The sequence below is a fragment of the Canis lupus genome, chromosome 5, assembly GCF_048164855.1.
Source record: "Canis lupus baileyi chromosome 5, mCanLup2.hap1, whole genome shotgun sequence".
In the NCBI taxonomy this organism is placed as follows: Eukaryota; Metazoa; Chordata; class Mammalia; order Carnivora; family Canidae; genus Canis; species Canis lupus.
The window spans coordinates 83,111,466-83,132,546 of record NC_132842.1 but is presented as its reverse complement, the minus strand read 5'-3'; the positions used below and the strand labels follow the sequence as shown (position 1 = coordinate 83,132,546).

General features: G+C 63.5%; 1 protein-coding gene across 10 annotated transcripts in view; it reads left to right on the top strand.

The window, feature by feature from the left end:
• Positions 1 to 21,081, top strand: part of KAZN (kazrin, periplakin interacting protein) — a 1,010,923-nt gene that overhangs the window by 942,918 nt on the left and 46,924 nt on the right. For 9 of the 10 annotated variants that reach the window (XM_072828267.1, XM_072828272.1, XM_072828269.1 and 6 more), the window contains 4 exons: positions 9,506 to 9,642; positions 13,849 to 14,019; positions 19,451 to 19,640; positions 20,922 to 21,047. In XM_072828267.1, the coding sequence (XP_072684368.1) occupies positions 9,506 to 9,642; positions 13,849 to 14,019; positions 19,451 to 19,640; positions 20,922 to 21,047 (624 nt within the window). Of the gene's footprint in view, positions 1 to 9,505; positions 9,643 to 13,848; positions 14,020 to 19,450; positions 19,641 to 20,921; positions 21,053 to 21,081 lie in introns of all 10 variants that reach the window. The other variant, XM_072828268.1, reaches the window with a different exon arrangement.

Here is a 21,081-nt window from a genome sequence, read left to right as displayed (position 1 = left end):
CACAACCCAGAGGTTATACCCCTAAAGGTAAAAGAGATAGAATGAGAGCTGGAGAGCAAGCTGCGCGGGGTCACTTGCAGGTTTTCCATGATGTGAGAGAGAATTGCACATTCCTGCCACGCTGGGAAAAATCTGGCGGAAGGCACCGGCCAGGTGCAGGAATGTGGATAGTCGGAGCGGGCTCTGTAACAGAAGGGTGGCCTCAGTTTCCGATGGGTCCGGGCCTGTCCAAGCCTGGTGGCCTCAACAGACCATCCAGCGTGGGGGTCAGGCAGCCCGCAGGAGAGTGGGTGGCCTTGAGGCGAAGGGAACGCGTAGCTGTGGCCAGGCTGGGATCAGGGGAGCCCCGGGGGAGAAGGAGGCCACCTTGCTCCTGGACACTGGGTCTTGCCTGTGCTGGAAGCGCGGTGTCTGGGATCCGCCCCCAGCTCTGACCTACTGGTGCCCTGGGCCAGCCGGAGCTGGAGTCTGCTGGAGTCTCCTGTGTCCTGCCCGGGATGTAGCTGGAGCAACGTGAAGTGGCCGTGGACACAGTGCACAGAGCCCAAGGCAGTTTGGCGAGAGCTGTCGCCTTTTTGCAATCAGGTCTGAGAGCACCAAGGCTCGGCGGGCCTGTCAGGAGGCACAAGGGAAATTAGCCTGCCCCGTCAAGCCCAGGGGGGGTCAGGGGAGGCACGCAAAGGAAAGCAGAGCTATCTCTGCCCCCGGGATGCAGGAAATACTGGACGCTGCTCGCCGAGGGCCGTGGAGCGGGTCCCCACGTCCCCAGGGAGGTCCACCTCTTTGACACTCGAGAGTCCGTTGGCTGGTATTTACTGCGCACTTACTACCGGCCAGGCACCGTCCTAATGCTGGGGGACAGTGGTGAAAAGGCAGGGCAGGTCCCTGCCCCCCAGGATCTTACACTGCCCGTCAGGGCCGGGCACAGAAATATGTAAGTCGACCCAGGAACCCTCCGTTCACCTTGGACGCAACCGAGGGAATATTGTGCTCTCTCCCCTCCGAGTGTGCGAGCAGGAGCTTGTGGGCCACCGTCTCCCGTGTGCATGCACCGGTTCCCACCAGTCGAGAGAACTGCTGCTCTCTTTCGGTTACACGGAGTTGACCCTGATTCCGTGGAGCCACTGGTGCTGGCCCAGCATCGACCCAGACCCCGTTGTCAAACACGCCAGCTCGGCTCCGTCAGTGGCGGCACCTGCCTCCCCACCCGAGGCAGAGCAGTCCGCCTTTCCCTCCCCAGGCCGTGGCAGACATCTCCAATCGACCCAGGTTCCCGGAGAGAGTGGTTGATTAGTCATGTCTGCGCGGTCACGGTATCGGGAATGGAGACCCTGTATTCCGGATACTCGCCTTTCCTGACGCAGGCAGGAGGCTGCAAAAGGTCACACTACCCGACTCTTTCTGGGCTGCACTTGGAGAGAGAAGCCGTGGGGACCCGAATACCAAAGTGCCGGAGTCCAGTGCCGATGCAGCCACTCATTGGCTGAGTTGGCCAATCAATCCACTGCACCTGGCGGTGAGACGTAAAAAGAAGTTTCTGTTCACAAGAGGCAGAGCCACCCCAGGTCGGAGCCCGGGCCACACAGCCACGGGCACGTCTGACCAGGCCTGGTTCAGCAGGTGCACGGTGGTCAGACCTGCACCTGCCCGAGTGCTTGGTGGGCTTTTCCCTCCTCCCCCGGTACCACCTGACAGGGCGAGAGCCTGCTTCACCTCTCTCCCTGTTCTGAACCCACCTTGCTCAGCTTTCAAACAGGAAGAACCAAAATAAACCCGGCTACGCCTGTCCTGGGGCCACGAGTCTGTGGGTCCTTCCTTCTCCCTGCCCCGGGCCCCTTCTCTGGGCCCTTTTCCCAGAATCTCCAGCCTGTTGGTCAAGCCAACCAGTGTCTGGTGAGGCCTCCTGAGGCCTGGGAGCCATGGGGAGCTAGAAGACAGGAGAAGGTGCTAACATTTAATGAGCACCTGGTGTACTCAGGTGCTGGGTCATGTCACACAGAGCTTCACAAGGTAGAGGTTATCACCCCCGGCTTAACAGTCAAGAGAAACGCCCAGAGAAGTTACATGCGGGGCCAGACTAGAAGCCAGGGCTCTGCGCTGTGAATCTGAAACTGTCTTTTTCTTTTCCTTTTTTTATTTTGGAGAGAGAGCGTGGGGTGGAATGGGGGCAGGGGGCAGAGGGAGACAGAGTCCCACGCAGGCTCCACACCCAGCGCAGGACCCAGCACGGGGCTCAGCCTCACGACTCTGACTGAGGTCAAGGCCTGGACGCTAAACCGCCCTTGCCACGCAGCTGCGTCTCTCCGGGGTTCTCTTCCCCCCACGTGCTCGGGGTCCACGCCTGACCGTTCACTCCGGATGCAGCAGCCTGTTCCGTATCGATACGTCCAGTCCTCCTTCTACAGATGAAGAAACTGAGGTTCACCTAAGCTTAGACTCCCGAGCTGACGCTTTGCGCCCCACCACGTTGGCCTGAGAATCGAGAGACCTGGGCTGCTTGCTGGGTGATGCTGGGTCTGCCCTTTGCCGCTCTGTAGAGGGAAGTGGAGTTGGAAGAGTTGGTTTCTTTCTTTTATTTCTTAAAAAAATGGTCTAAGTGAATTTTTTAAAACCTGGGTATGGTTGACACCCAGTGTTAACGTTAGTTTCGGGCGTACAAATAGTGATTCAACAGCTCGCCGCCGTGATCACCACAAGCGTAGCCCCACCTGCGGCCACGCAGAGCCCATACAGGACCGCGGACTAGACTCCCTGCGCCCTGGTTCTTATCCCGGGGCCTCCTTGGAGGGTGTTTTTCCAGAGTGGTTTGCTCAGCCCTCCTTTCCTGGAATCCGCAGATGCAGGCCAGACCCGCCCCGGAGGTCGAATGGGAATAAAGGGGGCGCCCCCTGCTGGCGGCGGCCGGGATCGTCCTCCGGGGCTGAGGTCCCCGACCCGCCCAGCACAAGCCCGCCCCTGCCCAGAGCCCTGGGGGTCCAGGTCGGGGTCCGGGTCTGGTCCGGGGTGCACCAGCCTGGGGCTTTTCATAAGGTCTCCTGGTTCGGGATCATCCAGAGCCGGGCCTGCAGACTTCTGGGGTCGGACCGTTGGGAAGTCTGACCGTGTGTCCTGGGCTGGGGATCTGGGGATCCTGCAGGCCGTGGGGATGGGTGGGGGGTGGGAAGGATTCTATAGGAGCTGCCAACCTGCACGCCCACATGCACACGCGCGTGCACACGCACCCTCCATCCAGCAGCCACCGAGCAGTCACAGGGCGTGCGCGAGAATGTCAGGCCGCCTTTAATGGAAACCTGCAAAGGCCCCCTCGGGACCGTGAGAGGCTGCGGGAACCGCCTGGCAGCAGGAGTGAGTGATGTGGATTTTTGGATCATCCGGTGGTTTTGTGGATCGATGCGGGTTCTGCTGTTTACAGCGGCCGTGCTCTCACAGTAGGGTGGGGCAGGGGTGAGAGGGGTTCAAGGTCAGGTGTCAGGGATGCAAGTCCAGGGCCGGATCCTTGAGCTCCTTGAGCTGTGAGGGTCTTGGTGAGGAAGTTAACCGTTTGGACCTCAATTTCTTCCTCCATAAGGCAGGTGCTCGTCCTGCCAACACACACACACACACACACACACACACCCGCTCCGGGTCCCGAGGAGCACACGGGGCCAGTGGGACTGCAGGAGGTTGGTCGGCGGTGGATGATTTTGGAAGCGACGGAGCAATAGAGTCGGAGGGAGGGTGCATCGGGGCCAGATGCGCACCGCCGCTCACTACGGGGCCGGGTTGCCCAGTCTCCCTGGGTGCCTAGTTCCTCATTCTGTAACCTAGCATGACCTCATGCAGTGGTTGTGGCAGCTGAGTGACAGAAGTGGGTCAGGGGCTTAGAGCAGAGCCTGGCACACGGGACTCGTTTGAACATCTAGGAAATCGAGTCTTGGGGTGGGGGGCTAGTGACTTGCTCCGGGGCTCAGAGCCAGGGACAGAACCCCGATCCTCGGACTTCACACTGATGCCCATCCTGCCCCACTGGGTGGTGTTGGTCCAGGCCATGGACAGGTCTGCAACGGGGATGGGGGGCAGTGGTTGAGGTGTTGCCTCCCAGGCCCTCAGAAGCCCAAGGAAGCTCACAGAGTCGACCACATTCCCGCTGGGGGCCATGGGCTGGGAGCCTGGTCCCTCCGTCCCCAGCGAGGTTGTCTCTGCACGCACTGCCTTGGTGGGTAACAAGTCCCCTCGTGCTCAAGTGTGCCCTATAAAATCCTGTACCCTCAAGGTGCACGGCCCCCAGAGGCTCAGAAGGCAGGCACCAGCCTCCCGGTTCCCTTGCCTGCGGGCTGAGGCCTCCCTCCGCCTGGGCGTTGCAGCTGAGGGGGTCCTGGACCCACGGCGGGAGTGAGGGGCGAGGGCCCAGAGCCCTCTTCCACCCTTCCAGATGCCCTCCCGGATGCACATCTGCAGAAGCTAACCTGGGGCTGATGCTGCACCTGTCCCCCACCCCCACCCCATGTCTGCGAGGAGCTGCAGCATATTAGGCCAGGACAGGAAGGGGGGTGCGCCACCCAACAGCCCACCGCAGAAGCCTGAGGAGAGTGGCATCCCCAGACAAGCTCCGTCTCCGTGGGGCCGCGGCGGGCGGGTCCCTCCCTGTCTCACGTGTGCACGAGGCCTCCCGTGAGTTAGAGAAAGAAGTCCCTCCCCGCACGCCCTCCCTCCCACCCTCGGAGCCCCCACATTCCCAGGAGCTGAGCTGGTCCCCCTCCATGATGCCACGGGGCCCACTGGGCGTGACCTCACCCGTCACCGCGGCACTGGTTCCGGCGGCCTGGCTGCTGGGACGGGACACGCCTGGGTGAAGCCGGTTGAGTGGGAGGGTGAAGTGGAGCTGGGGGGCTTCGGCCGAGTGGGGAGGCCGCTGAGAGAGGGAGGTTCGTGCCCCGCAGACCCCGCCTCGCATTAGTGACCCTCGAAGAGAGAACGTGGGATCTGGGATCGGGTTTGCAGGAGAGCAGACGCGGCCCGTGGCAGAGGGAGGAAGGAAGCGCCCCGTGCGAACCACTAGGTGAAACTATTTCCTGGGGACCCGTCGAGCGGGCCTCCTGGTTTCCTTCAAGAGCTACATGGGCTGCCAGGGCCGCCCCCGAGGGAGCCCCGTCTGACGGCGCGGCCCAGCCCCTGGTCCTGGGGGCAGTCGGGCTCGATCGGGGACGTGCACGCACTTCCCCACCTTGGCCGGTGCGGGGCCCCCCGAGGCCTGCCCCCAGGTCCCGCTTCTCCGTGGAGGTTCCCTGAGTGGGTCATAGATGCGGGGTGGGTCTGGGAAGGGCCGCGGCGCATCTCACAGCAGCTGCTCGGTTCTCGCTGTGCTTCCCGACGGGCCTCGTCTCCCCTTTGGAGGGATCTTTGCTGGGCGTTCACTCCCAGAGATGCCGCTTTCGCGTTTCCGGGTCCTCAGCCTGGCGGGGTCCAGAATTCGCAGGGCAGGGGTTCCCACGGCGAGAGCTCGTGTGCGGGAACCGCGGGGCACAGCCGCGCGTGGTGGGGGCGGGAGCGCTGCTCGCAGCCTGCCTCCATGTGTCCGTCAGGAGCGTGGAGGGCGCCCGAAGCGGGAAATCCCACGACAGCGGGTTTATTTTTCTCCCATTATAAGGAATCCTGGCCCAGATGGTGCCATCGGGGGGTCCAGCCCGTTCTGTCTGTCTCTCCGCTCTGTGTCTTCATTCTTGTGTCCACAAAACAGCTGCTGTGCCTCGGGATCTCGCGTGTCTGATCGTAGCAGGAAGGAAACGGAAGGGCAGAAGGGAGGAGCGGCTGCGGCCGTGCCAGGACTTTTATAGAGAACAGCAGAAGGGCGACCGGGGGCTCGGTCGGTTAAGATCCGGCTCTTGACTTCCGCTCAGGTCGTGAGCTCAGGGTCGTGAGGTCAAGCCCTGGGTCGTGCGTGGGGCCTGCTTGGGATGTTGGGATTCTCCGTCTCTCTCTGCCCCCCCACCCCACCCCACCTCTGCTCACGCGCTCTCCCTCTCTCCCCCCTCCCTCTGTCTCAAAAAGAAAAGGAAAAGAAAACGAGGGCTTTCCCAGGAGACCCCCTGGACATCCTAGTGGCCAAAACTGGACACGGGCCCCTTCTAGCTGCAAGGGAGCCTGGGATACTGAGCGCGTGGGGTTCTCGTGGTGAGGAGGACGGGTGGAGTGGAGCGTCCCCGCCTGGTAGGGCTGTGCCTTGTGCAGCAGCCCACGAGGTCGGGACCGTGTCTTGTCCATCCTTGTCCCCCGACCGCAGCGGGCATGGAGCCTGGCACACAGAAGGGGCGTAACCAGCCGTTTGGGGGGAGCGGCCCGTCCCCACCGCCGAGGCCCCGGCGCACAGATGCACACGCACCTGCTCCACCGAAGGACAGGACGGTAGCCCGTGCGGCAGCCCCTGGAGACGCCCAGAGGTGCAACGGCCCCGTGGGGGCCACCAGGACGCCATCGCCCCTCCCCAAGGCCATTCAGCCGCCGCGAAGGAGGGCCCAGCAGTGCTGCGGAGGACACGGGGCGGCAACCGCCCCCGCCCCCGCCCCAGAGGCTCCAGTAGCCAAGAGCAAGCCTGGAATTTGGTGTTTGTCAGAAAGGCTGAGGAAGGAGGCAAATCAGAGCCCAGAGGGGACTCACGTCCAACCAGAGGGCGGAGGCGTGCTCCCCGGGGGAGTCATGACACCTGCTCAGCAGCAGCTGCTCCCTGGGGTGGAGGGTCCCACCCCGAGGCTCCCCGGTGAGCCACAGCGGGGACTGCTCCGGTCAGCACCCCCGCCCCAGGAACTGCTCCCCTCCACAGTCTGAAGCCCACCAGCTGGGCGCCCGGACCAACCCAGCCCTGCCATTTACTGGCTGTGTGGCCTCAGTGTCCTTCCCTGTAAAGTGGGGTGTCAGATGCCCCCCACCCCGCACCCCCGTCCCAGGAGCGCCGCCAGGACCTAGGATCTAGTGACACAATGCAGATGGAAATGTCCGAGGCCTCGGCTGGGCCTGGGCTCTTCTATAAGGTTCCTTCCAAGCCACTTGGGTCTCCAGACGTTGGGTTTCCTGAAGTTCACCGGGAACGCGGTGACACCGTGTTGGGGTACGGGGCACAGCACTAGGCCAGCCCTGCGCCCCTCCCACCCCTGCCCCTGCCCGACAGGAGAACAACAGATGAGCTCTCCGTCCCCGCGCTGTCCCCGTCCCGTACGCGCCCAGCCCTGCAGGCCTGGAGTCCCCGCGCTGCCCATCCAAGCTGCTGCCCGCCCGGCTGCCTGAGGGGCACGGCCCAGCTGCGGGAGGGAGGCCGAAAGCTGGAACTTGAAGGGCTGCCCCGCTGCGTGGGGCTCCCCATGGCCCCAGCTGCCCTGCCTCCACCCTGCTCTACCCCGATTGCGGGGAGGGAGGCAACGGGCTGGAGGATGAAGGAGGCCCCCTCGGGCCAGAGGGACATCAGCTTCTCCCAAACACCAGGCCAGGAGCCCAGGGGCCCTGGTCCTCAGGCCACCCCCGGCGGCTCAGCCTCTCATGTGGCAGGGCTGACTGTCCAGGACGAGGTGGGGCGGCACAGCCGGGGCCCACCCCTTGTCACTGCCCTCAGCTCGCCGTGGGGCCAGGACCCTCCAGATGTGGGACGTTCCCTGTAAGGGCAGCATAATGTAGGGTCCGTTGTGTGGGCTTGGGGGTCAGACATGGCTGCGTGACTTCGGGAAAATGACTTAACTGCTCTATGCTTTCTCACGCTAGAAGCTTCTGGAACCAAGGAGTTGCTTTGCCCTCCTCCCTACTGTCTCCACAATTCCCTCCTCGGTGTCCTCTCCAGGGAGGGAACAGAGTTCTGGGGCCCCTGGGAAAAGGCAGTGAAGCCCACCCTGCAGCCAGAGTCTGCCCCGAGCACAGCAACCTCCTTTGCCGAAGAGCCAGTGTGTACAGGGCACAAGGAGACAGAGTCTGCAGGGAGCGGAAGCCACCCTGCCTGGCCGGCGGCTGCTTAGGGCTCGCGGCCCCGTGTGTGTGTGTGTGTGTGTGTGTGTGCACGTGTGAGAGACAGTGAGCCTCATTAAGCCATAATTCACATATCATGCAATTCACCCATTCACAGCGTGCGATTCAGTGGTTTTTAGTATATTCACGGACTGACCCCATCGGCACCATCAACACCAGGACATTGGCGTCACCTCGGAAAGAAACCCCATGCGCTGAGCTACCACCCCGCCTCCGCACATCCCCGCCCGCACCAGCCCCCAGCCCTCGCCACCACCGGCGTCCTCTCTCCATGGCCGTCCCCGCCGTGCACTGTTGCTAAAGTACGAGGAATCACACAACGTGTGACCGGCTCCTTTCACTCAGCATAATGATTCGGGTTCACCCACGGTGCGGCATACAGCGGTACTTCTTTTCGTTGTCAGATGATGTTCCATTGTAAGGACGCACCACATGGGGTTTTGCATTTAATCCATTCATGGTCGGTGGATGTTGGGGCGGTTTTTCACCCGTTGCCTCTGGGACCCATGCTGCTGTGTACATTTGTGTTTGTGTGTTTGTGTGGGCGTATGTTTTCATTTCCCTTTGGCGTGTGCCTAGGAGGGGACTGCTGGGTCACAGGGCACCTTGATGTTGAGTCACATGTGGAACTGCCAGGCCGGCTTCCGCCTGGTGGCGGCACCCTTCCATCCGGCCCCAGCAGCTGTCCCAGTTTCCCCACATCCCTGCCCACACTTGAGTCTATCTTGTTTACTTTGGCCATTCTCGTGAGTGTGAAGTGGTACCTCTTCGGGTTTCGATTTGCATTTCCCCGTTGGCAGACGATGCCGAGCTCTTTTCTGGGCGCTCATGGACCATCTCTGGGAGGAAAGTCTGTTCAGACCGTTTGCCTATTCTTTACTCGGGTGGTCTTTTTCATTATTGGGTTGTAAGGGTTCTTTATGTACTCTACACGGAAGCCCCGTATCAGAGAGACGGAGTGCACGTGTCTTCTCCCATCCCCTTTTTACGTCCCTGCGGTGGCCTTGGAAGCAGGTCTACGTTTTGACGTCGTACCTGTTCCGCTGTGCATACTTTCCGTGTCGTGTGTCGCGGTGTGTTTTTGATCGAGTGCTTCTCCCGCGGAGGAAACGAGCCAGACGATGGGCTGTCGTGCTGGGCTGAGCGGCCCCGGGGCTCAGAGTGGACCGCGGGGGCTCCTTCCGCGGGGAGTCGGGCGCCCGCAGCCTCCGGGGCCGGGACCCAGCTCCCTCTCCCTGCAGAGACCCCTTCAGTCCGGGGCTGGGAGGGAGGCTCCGTCTAGGACTTGCTGCCCTGACTGGAGCAGTAAACCCGAGAGGTGGAAACGGAGTCTAGAGACAGGCGGCCCGGGTTCGAGTCCTGGGAAGGCCACTAAGGGACGTGGCACGCGGCGCAGAAACGCCATCTTCCTGAACCCCGTTTTCGGTCTCTTAAAAAGATGGTAGAGGCGGCGTCCCTCCTCGGCATCCGGGACCGTGGGGCAGCAGGGTCTCGGGCGCTCACTCGCTCTTGTGCCCCGCAGCCATGAAGGCCGACCGGAAGCGCCTGAAGGGCGAGAAGACGGACCTGGTGAGCCAGATGCAGCAGCTGTACGCCACGCTGGAGAGCCGCGAGGAGCAGCTGCGCGACTTCATCCGCAACTACGAGCAGCACCGCAAGGTGGGCCTGCCTCCCCGCCTCCCCTCCTCCCCTCCCCCTCCTCCCCCCTCCTCCCCCCTCCTCCCCCCTCCTCCCCTCCCCCTCCTCTCCCCCTTCCTTCCCTCCCCCATCCTCCCTTCCCCTCCCCCTTCCTCCCCTCCCCCTTCTTCCCCTCCACCTCCCCTCCCTCCCCATCCACCCTCCCTCTTCCTTCCCTACCCACTTTTCCCTCCCTGTCCCAGACCCCCCAATTCCCTCCCCCCCCCCGTTCCTCCCTCCTCCCCAGACCCCAGCTTCTTCCCTTCCCCGCCTCAGATACCAGCTCCCTCTCCTCCCCTCCCTTCCCCCTCCCTCTATGCCCACCCCCCCTGCAGACACCCCACCCCCCCACCCCACCACCCCCCTGCGGACAGGACACCTTCTCTGCCATCCCGAGGTCTGGCTTCTCCAGCCCCCAAACACACACTCACTCCCGTGTCACCTGATGCTCGCCTGAGGAGGCTCCCGACGTATGTGGCCCGGGCCTGGGTATGGAGCTGAAATGGGCACAGCCCCTGCTGGGGGCCCCCAGCCCGCTGGGCAAACAAGCCTGGACGGGTCAGCGCAGCCCAGACAGTGTGGACTCTGGCTTCTGGCAGGCCCGGGTTTGGATTCCGCCCCCTAGGGGTGTCCCAGGGCGTCTCGCCTAACCCCGGAGAGCCTCAGACCGTGCAGGGGCGTGCGGAACACTGGCCGAGGTGATGAAAGCAAAGCACTCAGCGTGGCGTCTGGTGTTGAGCCAGGGCTCCGTAAATCCTAGCCCGCGTAACTGCTCCCGCAACAACAGTGCGCGGAGAGACAGCAGGAAAGTCTGCCTGCAGGGGAGGAGCCTTGGGGGGCTTCACAGAGGAGGTGACCTAAGAGTTGGGCTCTGGGGGCTGAGTAGGAGTTTAGCCAAACAGATGGGTTATGTCCACTGCTGGCTGCCCGGCCACCGAGCACAGGCGGTGTGGGAGCACTTCAGCGGCCATCCCGGGGCTTACGAGCAAGCGCTTCTGTCTTGCAGCGGGTCATCAAATTTGTTTTTCTCATTGTGCTCGTACTTGAAAAAATTTCCACAGAGATCTACCTTCCCCCAGGACCGTGCCATTTTTTTTTAAGTCCCAGGTAACAAGCCGCTCCCCCACCCCACGTCCAGCCAGCAACGGGGGCAGGGTGGTGGCTGCAGCAGCCACCGGGACAGCCGTAGATGGCCACAGCTCAATGGCAGCTGTCCCTCGCACGCAGTGCCTCCAGAAGACCCTCCAGATCCATTCAGAATAAAAAAAAAATGGAATTTGGAAAACAATTTTTTTTTAAGTTACCGTCTTAAACGTCACATGGGGCACATTGCTCTTGTGCTTCTAGCACATCAGTGAAATAGCAACACTGGGACGGTCTTTAATCACTGCCAGGTCCAACCCCATTTTACAGATGGGAGGACTGGGGCCGTGAAGGGCCCAGAGACTGACCCACAGCCACATATTGAGAGCCGGAGACATGAACACCGCAAGCCCTGGCTTCAGCCTGTCTCTTCCGAGACCTTGCAACTGGACACAAAAAAATGACTTCCGTTGTATGCACAGGATGAGTGTCCCCATGCACAGGATTAAGGGAACCCTCAGGTGTCCCACGTGCTTGGTCCTGCCACGGCCCACCCTGCTCGTCCGGGGGACCCCTGCAGGCCTGTCTGGAGCAGGTAGGAGGACCCCAGTTCTCTGAGCTCCTGGGGTCAGCACGGACACAGGCTGCTGAGAGATGGGGGTTTGGGGGCCCCCCCAGGAAGCTCACAGAAAGTCGTGCCTAAGGCACGTTCCCTGGCACATGGGTGCAGGTCAGAGGGGGCTTTGGGAGTCTCCACGAATCCAGCTGAGGAAGTTCTCACAGCAAAACAGGCAGCCGGGCGGGGGGACCAAGGGCCGGACACAGGGCCGTCGGGTGGCGAGGCTGCTGTCCTCCAGCCAGGCCCGTGTCCCCTGCCGCCGCCTCCTTCTGTCCACTGAGCCCCACGTGCCAGCATCTGAGGCCCGGCACAGCGGGACGCACCCTCCCATCCTAAGTCCCGGCCACCCTGACCCCCATCTGGCTCCAGCCTCCCTGGCCAGTCTCCTGTCTGTGGCTTTCCTGCCTCAGTTGCCTGCAAGGACCGAGACCTCTATCACACTCACGGGGTTGTGAGGTTCACAGATAGTTGCCTGAAACGCTGAGGCACCGTACATGGCATGTGTTGGGAACGTTCCGTGTTCTCCTGCTGCCGGGGAACGTGATCAGGGAGGGGGCCCAGAGCCTTCACCCACGGGCCTTCCCCCGTCTGCTCGTGACTAGCGCGGTCAGCGACTGCAGACACAGAGACGAAGATGATCCTGAGGGCCCCAGGGGACCTTCCTCCAAGTGCAACAAGGGTTCGGAAGCAGCCCCTCGTACAGCAGCCAGTTCTAAGGGACGGTCCTTACGCAGTTACTCAGTCCCGCACCCCCTTTCCTGGGCCCTTCTATGATCCAGGCCCGTGGCTGGTGCTGGGGGCAGATGCCCAGGACGTGGCTCGGCCCCCGGGGAAGGAGCTCTGCATCCGCGTGGGTGCTGGGGCCCCTGCCCCTGGTGCGCGGCCCCCACCTGACCCCCCTCGACACAGGAAGGAGAACTAACCCACGGTGGCCTCCCTCCGTGCGCCAAGAGCCTTGCCTCCAGAACCTCAGGGGGCAGCTCCCCCTGGGACTGGGCGATAGCTCCGTCCCTCGCTCTGGAGCTTGCATGGCCAGGCCGCTGAGCCTCCGTCCCCCCTGGGGGCAGTGCTGTGGCTCTCACGAGCGAGGCGGCCGGTCAGGTGTGGGGAAGTTGAGTGACTCGGCCTGTGCCCCGCAGGTGGCCGTGGACTGGGTTAGAGCAGGTGCATGTCACCCAGGCAGCCTGAGCCCAGAGCGGTGCCAGCAGCGCATCCTGGAAGGGACGGTCCCCCGCGCCCCCCCCCCGGCTGCCCTGAGCAATGGGGCTGCCCTGCTGGGACCCCGGTGAGCCGCCGACTGGAGGGGCGCATCCCTGCCCACGGCGCCGCGGGGCTCTTCTCCGAGACGTCTGCGGGTGCAGGATGTCTGCGTGGCCCATGCCTGCCGACGGCGTCCCTGAACGCAGTTGAATGACTGGGGTCCCCCAGGCTGCTCTGGGGGGGGCGGGGGGTGCAGGCCGCCAGGAGAGGACGTCAGCAGGGACTGCTGGGCCGCACCGAGCTCTCCGCATGGACAATCCCATTCAGGTGTCAAGATAACGCCCGTGTTGCAGACAAGGGTGCCGAGACCCCGTAGTCGCTGCAGCCTGTCCCTGCAAAGCCAGGGTTTGACCCCCACTCCCTGTCCCAGGCCACAGGCCCCAGCCTCGGCTCTGGGATGGGATGGCCCCAGGGAAAGGCCAGCCCTCGGCCTCCCCGGCTCTGGCCATCCGGCTGTCAGGCCCTTGGTGACAGGGCCGTTGAACGAGGCAGGACGGCTGCCCCTGCCCACAGCCCCCGGGCACACGGGGAGCTTGAGGACGTCACCCGGTCCCCGAGGAATGGGATGACCTTGCTTGGGGCAGGGCCCTGTGCTGGATCCTTCTTCTCGGGACGGGTTCCTGCTGATCTGATGCTTGGCTCTTGCCCCCAGAGGTCAGGCCCCCAACGCAGCCGTCGTTCCTTGGCTTTGCTCCGGCACGATGCAGCTGGGGCCCCGGGCCCTTCCCTGTGCATCCCGGCTGGTGGCGAGGGACGGGCAAGGGACCGGGCCGCCTTCAGACACGCCGCGCTGCCGGGTTCGGCCTGCCTCGTCCTCGGCTGCGCCCCTGCGCGGTGCTGCAGGACCCCGGGGCCAGGGGACGGGGGTCTCCTTCTCTCTCTCCCCTTTACGGTGACACACATGTTACCAAGCACCTGGACAAAGCCCCCTAACTTCCCTCAGACACCACGTATCTCCCACACGTGAAATCATTTCATCTTTATAACCTTTCTCTGAAACCATTAGGATCACCCCCACCCCGAGACTTGATGGGGTAAAAACAACTTACTCCTCACGTTCGTTTGCTCCTCTGTTCGTGGAAACCATGTTTACTGAGCATCTGCTAGTGGTTGGTCTCTGTGCCGTCCCCCGGCTAATCTGTAGCAGAGCCCCTCCCTCTGTCCAGGGGTCCAGGGGTCGAGGCCCCCCATCCCCGCTCTAACGGCCTGGCGCTCTGTCCCCGCAGGAGAGCGAAGATGCCGTCAAAGCCCTGGCCAAGGAGAAGGACCTGCTGGAGCGTGAGAAGTGGGAGCTGCGGCGCCAAGCCAAGGAGGCCACGGACCACGCCACGGCGCTGCGCTCCCAGCTGGACCTCAAGGACAACCGGATGAAGGAGCTGGAGGCTGAGCTGGCCATGGTGAGCGCCCGCCCCACCTTCACGGGGGTGCCCGGCCCCTGCTGGAAGCCGTGTGGCCCGCTGGGGACAGGGTGTGTGCTGGGCTCCCGGGGGCCCGCGCTGGAGTCGGGCAGGGCGGGCGAGGAGGGGCTGCAGCTGGGCGCGAGGTCTGTGATGCTCGGTCAGCTTCCTTCCGCGTGGGCCCCTGAGCCCCCTGAGCCCCCTGAGTCCCCTGAGTCCTCTGTGCCCCCTGAGCCCCCTGAGCCCCCTGAGCCTCCTGAGCCGGGGCCACAGCCTCTCCTCCACCTGAGCACCAGGTGAGTGAGCTGGGAGCCCATCCACCCTCCCAGGCTCCCGGGCCGCTGTCCGCAAACAAAACCCTTTTATTGTTTAAAATACGTGTACTTATTTAGGAAAACGTTTGGGAGAAAACGCACCAAAAAATTAAGAGTGGTGATTTCTTGGTGGTAGGATTGTAAGAAACCTCTAGTGAAATGTTTTACTTGGGTCGTCAAGGAAAAAACGTTATTTATTATTTTTTTTCTAATCCAAAACAAACTTCCAAACGCTGTGTTTCCCATGGACGTGCCCCGCCTGCATGTGGGGACAGAAGAGCCCGGGTGCGAGTCCGGGGCTGGTGGAAGGGGTCCAGAGCCCTGGAGCCTGCTCTGCTGACTCCTGCGTGACCCTGGGTGGCGCCCTGACCTCTGGGCTTCAGCGCCCGTTATTCGGTGCCGGAATGTGGGGAGGTGCCTTTGAAACCACCGGGGGCTCAGCGTGACCGTGGCTGGGAGGAGAGCGTGCAGGGTGCTCCTGGGGGTGGCGGGACAGAGGCAGGGTGAGCGGGTCCCACATAGCTCTCAGAGCACCACGTTCTCCTGCAGAACACTGGTGCCTGCTAACCGTGTGGTGGTGGCCACGGGTTCTGGATTTGAATCCAGCCCCCATCGCTCTCCAGCTGTGTGACCTCAGACCCTGACCTCCCGGGGCCTGTCCTAGAGTCTAAATAGGGATCATCGCATCTACCCCGTTGGGCCTTCCTGGGGGGTTCAGTGAACTAGTGCAGGGGAAGCTCAGCATGGTGCCTGTGCGTCGTGGTGCCGTGGCGACACAAAGGTGTCTCTGCAGTCACTTCCTTCGGGATCGTGGGACGCCCTGTGGCAGGCCGGGTCCCTGGGGCCCCCCTGGGTGTCCTGTCCAATGCTGACCCCTCGTGGTGAGAACTGCCCAGGCCGGAAGAAGCTGCAGCTGCCGGGTCCCCTCTCAGGGTGGGTGCCCTGCCCGGTGACGCTGCCTGCCTGCCTCTCACACAGGAGCCTTCCCAGCTGCAGACCTGGAAGTGGGCGCGGGTTTGCCCAGAGCCCCGTGGATGGCACATGTGTCTTCCTGACCTCGGGGCACTGGCGTCAAGCATTCTGGGGCTTTCTGGGGTCCTTGAGAACTGGGAACCAGATCTCCTCTTGTCCTCCTCTCCCCGCACCCACACTGGGCAGCTGCTTCCGTCTTGCCCTGTCCTCTGGCAGGCATCAGCCCCCCTGCTTCGTGTGAAGGGGTACGGTGAGTGTCTGCAGCCTAGGGCACTGGCCTCTTAGCAGTCAGCGTGGCCCACGTCTGCCTCGGGCTCGGCAGCTGCGGGAGGGCCTTGCTGAGAGGCAGGACAGCCCCAGTGTCGGGGTGTCCAGCAGACTGCAGGTCCCCTCGGTCGCCCGCGATGCAGAATTTCACACCTGGAGGCTTCCAGGACTGCCTGCTTGAGGCGCTGCTGGCCAGGCTGAGACCAGAGGGAGGGCGCCTTCCCCGGGCGTGTGCCGCGTGTCCTCGGTGCAAGCAGCAGCAAGCGGCTCCGGCCGGCCCGGCACACGCCGGCCCCAGGAGGAAGTCCGCTCACAGGTGCGATGGGAGGCAGCGGCCGGGGGTGCCGCAGGGCCGGGGAGGCCCAGATGCTAGTCAGGGGCCTGCTCGGCGCCGCCTCCTGGGGAGGACGAGCCTGATTTCACTTCGGTTTTTTCCTACAAGTCTGAAGCAGCACCGGGTAGCAGAAGGGCCCATCGCGGGTCACTTGTTTACCTCGTACCTGGGGGCCCCAGCTGTGCCCACTGGTGAGGAGTGATGTGTTGAGTGACCCTGAGGTGCCACCAAGGCGACGGGAGCTGAGCTGGCGAATACCCACCTGCCCGTGACGCTAAGACCATGTGACGCAGCAGGGGCCTGATGGGCTTAAGCGGACGCTCCCGACAAAGGCATCGCCCCCCACCCCATCCGCCTCTGCGGGGAGCTGTCTCTGGGTCTCACCCACCGCATGTGGCTCTGAAGGGCCTGCTTCACTCGAGTGAAAGCCCAAGACTTCGGCTCCCCAGGAAGCCAAGCCCTCCGGGTGTCCGGTGCTGGCGGCCCCCACCCTCCCACTCAGCCACCTGCCCTTCGGGGGCAACAGTCCTGAGAGCGCCTCCCGGCCAAACCGGGCATTACCGCTCGTGGCATGGTTTCCCCTCTGCAGCCACCGTGGCTCCGTGGGACCACCCTGTGGGGTGTGTGTTCTCTTATTGAGATAGGATTCACGTACCTTAAACTCATCCTTTCAAAATGTAGGACTGAGCGGATCTCGGTATGTTCCCAGGGCTGTGCAACCATCGGCACAACCGACTTCCAGAACAAGTGCGCTCCTGCCCATTAGCAGTCAGTCCAGTCCGGCATTTACTCTTGTGCCCACTTAGGGAGGTGGGAGTAGGCGCGGCGGGCAGGAGCTCGCCCCGAGTGCCCAGCAGGTGGAGAGGCGGAGGCGGGAGCCCGGCGGGCCCTGAGCCACCTGACGGGGCAGCTTCGTCTGCAAGGCCTTCGACAGGACGCCCGGCTGCTGGCTTGCCCCTGGCTTGCCCCTCAGGCCCTCCCCACTGGCCTCCTCCGCACGGAGGGGAGGGGGACAGGACTGCCATCCTGCACATCACAGGCTCCCCCAGGAGCTTGGTGCGTGTTGCCCTGGTCTCCTGTCAACGGGGCTTCTCACCCTCGGCCCTGCTGACACTTGGGGCCACAGAAGCCTTTGTGGCGGGGCCGTCCAGCCGCTTCCCTGGGCCGCTTCGTCACACGACTGCAGGGGGTGCTCCTTACATGGAAGTGATCCCTCCCCATTCTCCGTCAGACTGGTGAGGCCTCGCTCAGGGTCACGCAGCAAGTTAAATCGTAGGACGGAGTTTGAACCCGGTCCTGACTCCTGTCGCCGGAGGGTGTTTGAGCCAATGTACTGACATCAGTAGCTCGAAACTGCAGGCGCAGAGTGTTGAGGAGGGGGTAGAGGCTCAGAGGGAGGAGGGAGTCCCAGCACTAAGTTGCGTTCAGTAGAAGAGGTCAGCCCAGGGAACGCTGTGTGGACGGCCGTGGGGAGCTGATCCCCGCAGCCCCCTGCGTGCACACACGCACGCACCTGTGTTCTGTTGGCTCCCGGGCCTCTTCTGTCGTTCTTATCTCTGGTGGCTGTGTTGTGAGAGGACCATGTAAGGGGTCCCTGTGCTTCAGAACTTGGAGGAACCACCACCCGCCCCATCCCACCCCATAGGACTGACCACCACCATCTGTCCTGCAGGACTGACCACCACCTGCCCCATCCCGCAGGACTGACCACTGCCCCATCCCACAGGACTGACCGCCACCTGCCCCATCTGGCAGGACTGACTGCCACCATCCTGTCCTACAGGACTGACCACCACCACCTGCCCTGCAGGACTGACCACCACCCGCCCCTTCCCACAGGACTGACCACCACCACCCTGTCCTGCAGGACTGACCACTACCTGCCCCGTCCCGCAGGACTGAGCACCTCCCCATCCTGCAGGACTGACCACTACCTGCCCCGTCCTGCAGTACTGACCACCACCTGCCCCATCCTGCAGGACTGACCGCCACCACCCTGTCCTGCAGGACTGACCACCACCCCATCCCGCAGGACTGACCGCCACCACTCTGTCCTGCAGCACTGACCACCACTCACCCCATCCCACAGGACTGACCAGCATGCACCCCATCCCACAGGACTCACCACTGCCCTGTCCCACAGGACTGACCACCACGCGCCCTGCCCCACCTTTGGGGACCCGCCCCCTCCCCTCAGCCCCCGCAGATGTCAGGTAGCAATGGTCCCAAGCTGCCTGCTGAGTTTAGGAGGCGCCTCTCCCAGGCCCACACAGAGCTGAAGCCCCCCCGGGAGAAGAAAGCCAGGTGGGGACACAGGCGACGCTGCGCTGCCTCCGGTTTCCCTGTGCTTCCCGCGCACCTGCCTGGGGCTGTTTGCGGGGGGGCAACGCTGCAGGTTAATCACGCGGGCAGACTGAGCTGGGGTTCGCTTCCCAACCCCGAGTGTGCCTTCCAGGAGCCGGGATGGATCGGGCGGGAGGAAGCCAAGGGACTAGGGCAGCTTGGTGCCCGGAGCGGTGCCCGGATGGGGGCCGGGAGGCCAGGTGCCCGTGCCCTGGAGGGCAAGCAGATGTGTGCGGCGGGCCCGGAAACGGGAGCGGGCCGTGTGGCCACGTGGCCGTGTGGCCGCAAACCTGCAGCGCCCTGGGTCACAGCGCGCCCGCCCGCCTCCGCAGGACCGTCCCATGCTCTCAGGCTAGGGCGACAGATTCCCTGAGCCAGCAGCCCGGACGTAGCCTGCTTCCGTTACTTCTGAGGATTTCTACTGATCGTGCACGGGCCCAGCTGCCAGCCAGCGCCTGCGGATTCCGCGGTGACCGGCGGTGACCGGCACAGCCCATCCTCTGCTCCGTGGACTCAGGAGTCTGCATTATCTGTGGTTATGCCATTGCCCGGAGGAGCGTGGGTGCTGTCGAGACCGCGGGAGCGTGGCCGGACTCCCCGGCTCACGACCCGACTTGAACATTGTGGCTTCTGGGCTTCTGGCTCCTTCTCTGTCAAGCACAGATAATCTCCCAGTCCCTCCTCGAAACCCAGGGCTGTCGCACTGAGCACATGATCGTTTTCTAAACCGGAGAGGAGATTACTCCCTGCTTGGGAGATGGGCAGGCACCTTCGGCTCAGCCTCCTGCCCCGGAAGGGGAGTGAGCTCATAGACGTGGGGCGTCCAGGCTAGACGAGCCCCCAGCATTGCTTGCTCTGGGGTTTCCCTTTTGCAGGTGCGGAAGCCGAGGCTCAGGAAGGCGGTGACTTGTCCCCCACTCTCACTCAAATCCAGGCAGTTCCTTGGAGAGCCCGAAAGGACGGGTGATAAGTGTCCTCGGACCCCCTTTCTCTCCCAATCCCGGCCCTTCTGTTAGCGGGAGCTAAGGGGTAACCCCCGCTGAGCCCGCAGGGCAGGTGGCTGACCCTGAGGGGCACGCGATGCGCAGCCGGAGGTGGCCTGCTACCAAGGTCGGCCCGTGGCTTCCTCGCCACCGTGCGTCTTAGCCGAGCAATGGGCCAAGAGGCCCCTCTCCATCACATCGTCTCTTTCTGTCCCCAGGCCAAGCAGTCCTTAGCTACGCTGACCAAGGACGTCCCCAAGCGGCATTCTCTGGCCATGCCGGGCGAGACGGTGCTGAACGGCAACCAGGAGTGGGTGGTGCAGGCGGACCTCCCCCTGACCGCGGCCATCCGGCAGAGCCAGCAGACTCTCTACCACTCACACCCCCCCCACCCTGCGGACCGGCAAGGTGAGGCCTGCCGCTGCTGCGGCTCTGGGGACTCTCGGGGGCCACCGACCTCCCCGGCGCGGGCCGCAGCCCTCTCCGCACCGTGGCTGCCTGCAGGGCGTAGACGGTGGGACGCAGAGTCCGAGGGATGGACCCAGGCGGGGCTGGTATCCAGGCCCAGCCGGTGTCCGGGTGCGTCCACCGCGGCCTCGGCTCTGCCTGCCTCTGTCTGGCCTCGTCTCCACACCATCTCTTTCCACGAAGCAGCAAAACCGTCTCCCGCAAGCTCAGGCTTGAAGGGCAAAAGTCAGGAGAAAGAAAAACTCTCTCTTTCCCTGTGTTGTACTAAATCCCAAAGAAGGATCTGCTCGGCCATCCTGGGTCGCACAGCCAGCCCCTGGACCCGTGATGGGTCTAAGGAGCGATACGCTGACCCTCCAGCCTGGGTCTCGTGGGACCCTGTGGCAGGGGGCACAGAGCTCCTTGATCCGCAGCTCCACACAGTCACGGGGTGCGAGGGAGGGCCACACGTGTCATACGTGTTCTCTCAGGCGGGGGTGCAGCCTCCGGGCGACGTCTGCACCCCCTGGCCACGCTACCAGCCCCAAACCCCTCTGCACATCTGCAGCCCACCTGCTCCTTTCCTGTCCCTCCTGTGAGGTGTGTTTGGGGATGGAGAGAAGTGAACAGACTTGGGGGGGGTGTTTGGGATTAGAAGTGGACGGACTCGGGGGCTGTTTGGGGTTGGAGAGAAGTAGACAAACTCGGGGGGGCGTTCGGGGTTGAAGAGAAGTGGACGGACTCGAGGGGTGTGTTTGGGGTTAGAGAGAAGTACATGGACTTGGGAACTGTGTTTGGGGTTGGAGACAAGGGGACCGACTGGAGGGTTGCGCTGGTGATGATGGGGTGTGGGGTATGGGAGAAGGTGGGGACCTGGGGGCGGCCTCTGGGCTCCTCGCTAGGGAAGCTGGTGTTGACCAGCCGTTGGGATTGTGCAAGGTCCAGGGAACGTCCAGGAGGTGGGAGCATTGAGAGGCCAGTCACCCAGGTGCCCGGAAGCTCTTGCATCTTCTCCTTCCATGTGGTTAGAGGAGACCCTGACTGGATCCAGAGGCCCCGGGGCTTCTCCCCAGCAGCTGCTGTCTGGGGACGTGTGGGCCTGTTGACGGAGGGGCAGAGAGCAGGCAGCCCTTCCTCTCCGCCGCCTCCTCTGTATCACGGGGGCGCGGGGTGCACCCCTGCAGGGCAGCACCGGCGAGGACACTGTCCACCCCTCACTGACCAGCTGTCCCTGCCTTCCAGCGGTCAGGGTGAGCCCCTGCCACTCCCGGCAGCCCTCCGTCATCTCCGACGCATCTGCCGCCGAAGGCGACCGGTCGTCCACGCCAAGCGACATCAACTCCCCTCGGCACCGGACACACTCCCTCTGCAACGTAAGGCCAGCAGCAGCAGGGCCTGGGCC